Source organism: Periophthalmus magnuspinnatus, chromosome 5 (genome assembly GCF_009829125.3).
Source record: "Periophthalmus magnuspinnatus isolate fPerMag1 chromosome 5, fPerMag1.2.pri, whole genome shotgun sequence".
Classification (NCBI taxonomy): domain Eukaryota; kingdom Metazoa; phylum Chordata; class Actinopteri; order Gobiiformes; family Gobiidae; genus Periophthalmus; species Periophthalmus magnuspinnatus.
This window is the reverse complement of record NC_047130.1, coordinates 33,918,298-33,926,775: the sequence shown is the minus strand read 5'-3', so window position 1 is coordinate 33,926,775 and position 8,478 is coordinate 33,918,298. Positions and strand designations below refer to the sequence as shown.

At 48.5% G+C, this 8,478-nt stretch overlaps 1 protein-coding gene across 1 annotated transcript; it reads right to left on the bottom strand.

Moving 5' to 3' along the window:
* Window positions 1-3,708: 3,708 nt before the first annotated feature.
* On the bottom strand, window positions 3,709-7,576 carry otop1 (otopetrin 1). Its single transcript, XM_033967055.2, is given in 7 exon segments — window positions 3,709-4,281; window positions 4,541-4,966; window positions 4,969-5,414; window positions 6,073-6,203; window positions 6,368-6,426; window positions 6,658-6,794; window positions 7,136-7,576. Coding segments are annotated over 7 exon segments (1,743 nt in total). The 5' UTR covers window positions 7,509-7,576; the 3' UTR covers window positions 3,709-4,110.
* Between the last annotated feature and the right edge of the window lie 902 nt (window positions 7,577-8,478).

Sequence of the window (8,478 nt, the reverse complement as noted above, 5' to 3'; positions counted from 1 at the left end):
CGCGAGACTGAGCGCCGAGCGCGCGCTATGACCGCGTAGAACACAACTAAAACAGGAACACTGAGCGGAGAGAGGAAGCACCAGACATACACTGCAGTGGAGTGAGAGAGGAGAGACGGACAACAGAGGGACGAGGGAGGAAAGAGAGAGAGGGAAGACAGGACTGTCAGAAGAGTGGAGAGAGATGAGAGTGAGAGAGGAAGGAAAGAGAGGAAAGGGGGGATAAGAGAAGAGAAGAAGAGCAGAAAATGTGTGACATTTGTGAAAGAGAGAGGGAGGGGGAGGAAGTGAGAGTGGAAAGGGGGACACAGTGAAGAGTTTGTTCAGTTTATTCAGCTTCTTGGACGCGCTCATAACGTCTGTCTAGTGCGGGTCGAGTCTTGAGCTGCGGGGCTCCTGAGCCTCTGCAGGAATGTGTGCTCGTGTGTGCACATTATTGTGGAGTTATTTGAGCAGCAGCAACAGGTCATTCATAAAGAATTCATCCCGAGAGGACGGAGACCCTTGGGAGCTGTCCGCGGTGCTGAAACAACAGCCCGATTGCAGACACACGGTGGAGCCTGTAGCCTACAGATGGTAGAGATTCAAGGCTTATTTTTAGACTCTTGCTGTAAAGCCTTTCACGGTGTACAGCCCTACTCTTTCATGGTGTACCGATATATTCTCTCATGGTGTAGAGACTGTACCCTCACACTATCTGAGCTCCTTTTGGCGCCTGCAGGTCGGACTCAGACGGATCCAGATGAGTCACACTCACCCAGGGTCAGAGGCGCGTGCACACGCGCCCTTGTTTTTTGCTTTAACGTCACGGTTATTTTTAGACGCGTCCACAAGACTGTCAAATCGGTGAGACACTTCAACAAATAATCTCCTACCTCCTGCGCACCGCGTCCACAACGCCACGTCCGCGTTTAACCTCTAGCGCAAAACTGCAAACCCCCGACCACAGACACGTGACAGACAGTCTGCTGACGCGGTTTCACGCAGGGGAGCCACGCAAAAGAAGTCGCTTAACCAAAGCCGGCCAGAGCCGCGGAAGCTGCGCGTGAGCAGCGAAGTGAACTGAACTCTTTAGTCCAGGCGCTTCTTCTGTTGGCCCCTGGAGGAGTGAGGGACATAGACATAAAACAAGAAAATTAGGTCTATCCCGTAAGAATGTTTTTAAGTGTTACAGTCATACCTCGGTGCTGAGTGCAGTGGGATGTGACTACAATGCAAGTGTTTGTGTTGCGCCCCCGCGTGGCTCAGGGCAGAGCTACGTGTGACAGAAAAACTTCGGCTACACGTGCGTCTGAAAATACTTTGTTTATTTGTATATCATTATGAAGACAGAATTCCATTTTCCAGCACCGAGTTTGTTTAAAACAACAATTTGCATTTTTACAGATTAGTAAAACAACAACAACAACAACAACAACAACAATAACAACAATGAACAGAACACAAGAACATTAGAATTACCTCTTGTGGACCCTCTAAACTAGGTCAAAACGAAGTCTAAACCAGGACTGAACCGAGAACTAACCCAGGTCTAAACGAGGACAGAACCAGGACTGAACCAGGAATAAACCAGGAGCAAATCAGGACTAAACCAGGACTAAACCAAGACTGAACCAAGAGATGAGGTTGGACCAGTTCTGATCTTAGAGTTACAGCACAATAGAGAACACCAATCATCAGAATCAGAATGTTATATTTGCCTCCCATTTAAAGGGACAAGACCTTGACCAGGACTAAACCAGGACTGAACAAGATCTAAACTATCTCTAAACTAGGTCTTCAGTGGGTTTATGGCACCAATGGGGGACAGGAGAACCTTCAGATATGAGTTGAGTTCTGGAACCAACATCTGAGCTTGAGTTAGTCTGGACTTTAAAGTGGGTGCAACAGATTTTCATGTTTGTCTAATTGTGGCCTAGTTTGGTGGATTTAGTCTGTGTTAAATATTTATCACAATTTTGCATCAGTTAAGTGGCAGTTTGTGAAATAATGTAGAAAACAAAAGTACAAAAATACAAGAAATATTTGGGAGTTATATTACAGAATCCCTCTACCTATGTCATCAACACAGAAAACTCCATCCAAAATGCAGGGAATCTTCAGTATAATGGCAAGTACATTTGAATGAAAAATGCTGTCTAATCTGTCATATGAACTGTTCTCTTAAAGCAGTAGTACCTGATTTTCAAAGGAGAAAGTAGATATTTAAATCTATCAGATTCATTCCCAACTCTTGCAAACTCTTTGTCACTTCTCCAGTATTCACATGCATGTGTTTGCAAACATGTGCAAAGCTTTTACAGATGGAGAAGTGAAGCAGAGTGGATTGGCCTCTCTGCCAAGTAGCTCTCAGCACAAAACCCCACAGACAATCAGCTCTCATCCTAAAGAGTTGTATAGTGACTCACAAGGCTCTTTCGCACAAAGTTTGTATGTATAAAATGTTAAAGAGGGGACATTTTACTCTGATGGGGTATTGACCAGTAAAACATAACATATTTAGATCACTATTTTACCTTTTATTGTTTTGAAAATGCTATATTCACCCATAACATTAACATATCATAACACAATCAGTATGCATCCCACTAATGAAACTACAGTACATCACATCGGGTTTGTCAAGTTGCTGTGTACAGTTTTGTATCACGTATTTTAAAAATATTAATGGAGAACTGTCGTGTGGGGGCATGGGTAATGTAGCCTTGTGGGTGGACCTTTGTGCAGACTTGTACTGCTAAACGTAAGGAGGGTTTGAATAGGGCACCCGGCCCTAGTGAGAGATCACAAAATTACTCAAATATGCATGGATTAAATCTAAAACTTCTTTATGTACGTTTTTTATGAGGGAACAACGTTTTAATGTAGTAGAAAGCTTAAAAAAAAAAAAAAAACATTTAGCAGAATACGTCCTCTTAGCAATTAGAAGTGGACCACATGCAGCGGTCTAATTTTGTGACAAAGTGCTTTTTTTACAGTGCACTTTGGGATAAAACAAAAGGTACTAATTTACAAGAAAAACAAAAAGTATAGTGCAGATAAGGAGAAGAGAGAGGAGCACAGAGGAGAAAGAGGAGATGAGAGAGAAACAAAATAGAGGAGAGCAGAGGAAAGAGGAGAGGAAGAGAAAGGAAAGAGGAGAGAAGGGCAGAGCTTAAGGTAGACTTTATTGTCCCAATAGGGAAATTCATTCTCTGCATTTGTCCCATTCTTCAGTGTCTTTGGGTTAAACTTGGATTTGACCCATCCTTCAGTGTCTCTGGCTTAAACCTGCATTTGACTCTTCCTCTATTAAGTTTAAGTTAAACCTGTGTTTGACCAATAATTCAGTGTCTCTAGGTTAAACCTACATTTTACCCATCCTTCAGTGTCTCTGGGTTAAACCTGCATCTGACCCATCCTTCAGTGTCTCTGAGTTAAACCTGCATTTGACCCATCCTTCAGTATCTCTAGGTTAAACCTGCATTTGACCCATCCTTCAGTATCTCTAGGTTAAACCTGCATTTGACCCATCCTTCAGTATCTCTGTGTTAAACCTGTATTTGACCCATCCTTCAGTGTCCCTGGTTAAACCTGCATTTGACCCATCCTACAGTGTCTCTGGGATAAACCTCCACTTGACCCATCCTTCAGTGTCTCTGGTTGAAACTATATTTAATCCATCCTTAAGTGTCTCTAGATTAAAACTGCATTGGACCCATCCTTTAGTGTCTTTGGGTTAAACCTGCATTTGACCCATCCTTCAGTGTCTCTGGGTTAAACTTGTCAGGAGCAGTGGGACCCATCTGCAGATCTTGAGGTAGTCTTGATCAGGACTACCTTAGGTGGAGGATTTGACCTGTTGTGCATGCTTTGGGTTGATGAGAAAAAACAGAGTACCCAGAGAAAACCAGACAGACACAGGAAGAACATGCAAACTCCACCCAGAAAGGGCCAGGAGACGAACCAGAGACTTTCCTGCTGTGACTTGAGAGCGAGGAGAAGAGAGGAGACATAGACCCATCAACCCGTAAGTGTGAGGACTGACCCCGCCTTACCCCCTCCCTGCACACTTCAGCAGTTCACGTGCACACCGGTAATCTCATGCACAGTTGCAGTTCACGTGCACATTCAGACGCGACGGAACACTTCAAACAGAGAGGCCACAGCGTGCATTCGGTAAAACAGGTTCAGAGGAACAGCAAAGTTCAGAACTGTGGTCCAAATCTCGAAGCCAAAGGTCTCCTCCTCTAAACCGTTATCGTACTGAGGCCGGCACCCGAACGCTGGCAAGATCCAGAGCTGCAATCGAGGAAAGGAAAGGATTAGGGAGGGCATCTGAGGTACGAGGAAGGTATCTGAGCTACGGGGAAGGCATCTGAGGCACAGAGGTAGGAGGCTGGGGGAAGAGGCATCTAATGCACAAGGGGAAGATGGGAGGGCATCTGACACACAAGGATACAGAGGCCAGGAGGGGATCTGGTACACAGGAATACAAGGGAATGGGAGGGTTTCAGACACACAGAGATACAGAGGCTGGTAGGGCATCTGACATACTCACACAGATGTTGCACATGGTGAGGAACAGCGCGATGTTCTTGAGCAGTTTCCTCTTGAGTCGGGGGGGAGGGGGCAGATTCGTGCCCACAGAGAGGGGCACCTGAGAGGGCTTTCGGCCATAGACCACTGCACTGTCCTCCCCCTCCTCCACCCCTCGCTCCTGCGTCTCGTACGCGCAGTTTATGATGCCACCGTAAGGAGGCGCTAGCGAGGAGGTGACAGAGAAGACTTCCGGAGAGGCGGGCAGTTCCTGCTCCTCCTGTCGGTACAGAGACTCGATGATAAACAGGTTCTGTACGTACTTCTCCAGTACCATAAGCAGAGAGTACAGCCCATTGGTCCAACGATGAGGGGCAGAGCTACTGCTGCTGACCACAGACGCCACACTGCACCAGGCCATGAGCCACGAGCCCACCGAGGAGCCCAACCAGCAAGCTGCGTGTCCAGCTCTCGGGAAGGATTTTTGGACGTGTCGAAGGGACAGTGCTGCGCGCGGTAGATGAGAAGTCCCACAGCCGCTGCGCTGCACATGCTCAGAAGCATCACGATGCCATACATGTAGAACATGGACACAGCTGCCTGCCGAGTTTCCATGCTCTGCTCTACGTGCGTGAGATACACCACCAACACGGTAATGGTGCTCGCCAGCGCCAGCAGCCCCAGAACAGGCCCCAGGCTCAGGGCACGGCTCACAGGGATGGGCCTCCTTCTGGTGCTATGCAGCTCCAGAGTTCGACCAATGTTTTTCCACATGACAAACAACATGGCCGACACGAAGATGTGATACTCAATGTTAAAGGGGTACAGGTAGAACAGGCTGTTAGCGAAGAGGGAGCAGGTGGAGGTGGAACAATTACATGATGGCTCTGAGTACTCTGGAACAAACACAATGAGAAATAGTAAAGCGCTGAGGAACCAAACCAGACCAAGACCAGACCCCCCTCTCCCCTATCTCCTCCCTCCTTCTTAGTAGACGTTGTTCCCACTCTTCCCTACATCCCCCTTTCTCCATTTCTATGGGATGTATGGATTTATAAGGACACATACCTGAACTATGGTTCATGTGGGTGCCCACCGGAGACACACTCTTGATATAATTTCCTCTCTTTACCCTTCCCTCTGTCTCCCCAGTCTCTCTTCCTCTCTCTCTCTTCTCCTCCTCTCTCCTCTCTTGTCCTCTCTCTGGGTTGTATACTTAATTCAAGTTTATTTCTATAGCACATTTAAAACAATCTCAACTGTCCAAAGTGCTTCACATAAAAGTCAACAAAAAACAAGTATACAGGTAACACGATACATAAGAGAAGAAAAAAACAAAACAAAACAAAAAAACAACAACAATAAAACACCAAGATATCCTGCAATAAAACACCAAGATATCCTGTCGACCTAGTATCATTCTAGTTTTAATCTGCATTAAAGTCTAGGAGGATCTGACAGGCAGAGGGAGGCTGTTCCGTAGTCTGCCACAGAAAGGCTCTGTCACCTCTGGCCTTCAGCTGACTGGCTGTAAAGGATTATGAGGACACATACCTGTACTGTAGTTGCCCTGGTTCTCCACAGACACTCTCCTGACGTGGTTTTTGAGGAAATGTTCGGCCTCGGACATGACTCCGCTGCACCAGAGCAGGAGGTTTGTGAAGACCGCATGCATTACCCCGAATCTGAGATCACAAATATGCAAATGTTACATTCCAAGGGTGTACACACGTGAGCCAACGTACACTGACACAGGCTCTAAACACTGCGCAGACTGCCCTGTGAATTTAACATTTGAAGGAATAATTCATCAAGCTATTCAGTGAAAGTAACAGCTTTGAACACGCACCTTTCAAAGGTCTCGAAGGACTTGATGACGTCTTTAATGTGGAACCATAGAAAATGAACCTGCGCCAAACGAACACAAACATGATTACGTCACTGATCATGTATTATTGAGGCGGCACCAGGTGAGTGCGCGTGCATGTGTTGTTACACCCCTAAAACACGCACAAAGATCAAATTATGCGCTATTATGTGGGCGGACAAAGGGTGCTTTCTTTTATGCATCCCGGGTTAAGATAACACAAAACAGGAAAGTCTCAGTCTGTGAAAGGTGGAAGATTATCTGAAATTCACCTGTGCGATGGTGTGCGCTGCATGTAGCACAGGGTACACTCCGAGCACCGCCGACACGCATAGGTGATAGCCTACGTAATACCCGATCCGGAACGCGTCCATCACCAGGGACAGCAGCGCGAGCAGCGTCAGACCACCTGAGAGAGAGATAGACAGAGACAGATAGATAGATAGATAGAGAGAGAGAGAGAGAGGGGGGGGGGGGGGGGGGGGGTCATACGGAGTCAACAACAGGGAGCAGTGTCTCACCCAGCCGCCCCTCCTCGCCCCATAACCCAATTCCTCACCCCCCTAGGCACCCATATCCACTAGACCGTGACATACCCATACTCGTATGACATGTATATAACAACATGTAGTCGTGCATTTTAACCTCGCCCAGGTTACTAAGGCTGACCCTGTGCGTAAAGTGTGCGTAAATGTGTCTATACCCAGGCTGACCGTGTGCGTAAAAGTGTCCATACCAAGAATGACCCACCTCGGATCCAACAGGTCGTGGCGTGTTTGTCCTTCTCCGTGTGCGCGCTCTCGTGCCGGTCCCGAACGAGGATGTACCACATCATCCACGCAAGCTGCAGCGCCATGAGGCCACAGAGGAAGCTGAGCAGGTGCTCCTCGCGCACCGCGGGACCGTGGTTGGCGATGGCGAGCATGAGCGCGGAACCGATAAGCAGCAGGTTAGTGCCATACTGCCCGCTCAGGATCTCCGCGTTCTTCTTGGGGTAGTCAGCGGACAGACTCAATCTGATCCGGGTGAACATTCTCTTGTCGCGCTCGGAGCTGGAGGAGGACACGGAGCTGTGGCAGTACTTGTTCGGACACATGATATCCAGCCCGCTGTGCTCTACCATCCTGAGAGCGCGTTAAACGGCCACGGGGAAACGGAGCGTCCGCGGCGCTATAAGTGCGCGGAGGGGCGGGCAGGTGTGTCACCTCTGTGCGCGAGGCGGGTGCCAAACATGTTCATTTGAGCATGAGTCGCGAGCAGCGACTCAGGCTCAGTTCACGCGCATTCTTTCGGTGTCCGGGCTCCGGCCCGCGGCAGCCTCGCTCACCTTCACCCCGGAGCAGCTGACTCACGGCAGATAAGTTTTCACGTCTCCTCAAACAGAACGATATTTCGGGGAAGTCTCTGCGCCCGCGTGCCAACCATTCACTGCCCACACACGCGCAAAGAAGCACCCAGTCACCCAAAGCGCCCCGAGCGCGGCCACGGTGCACGGTTATCACAAGTGTAACAGAAAGAGTAACCACAGAGCAGAGTAATCCCAGAGTATCAGAGGGGCTAGAGGCGCGGTGTGTTCACGGTCCTCCTCCGCTCCCTCTGCCCTCCGCCCGCCGCGTGTACGTTAAAACCTCTCCAAGAGTCGGGTTTCACTGGACAAACGAACAAAAGCTTTTTGTGTAATTCCAAGGAACAAAACTCCAGCGAAACAGCCGCAGACTTCAGAGAGAATATGTCCCGTTCCGTCAGCGATCTGTGAGGGGCCCGGAGAGGGCTCTGGGGAACATACCTAGGTAAAATCCAACTAAAAGCCGCATGTGACCTGTGTCGTGGACACAACGGCTCCACGCGTAAAAAGCACAGCACTGAACCAGACGTAATGTCATAACAGAGTACTCAGTACTTCTGAGGCTTGCGCAAGGACCAGTACAATAACATCACGAGGACGTGATCAAAGCGATGCTTCTCGCGAGTATCATTCATCTGGCCCTAACAGGCCGCTTAGAAGGTGTGAGCTACGGGCCTCACACGGGCTAACGACCGTGAATAATTGTGCACGCGGAGTGAGGAGGCGTGTACGTGCTGAGATGAGACTG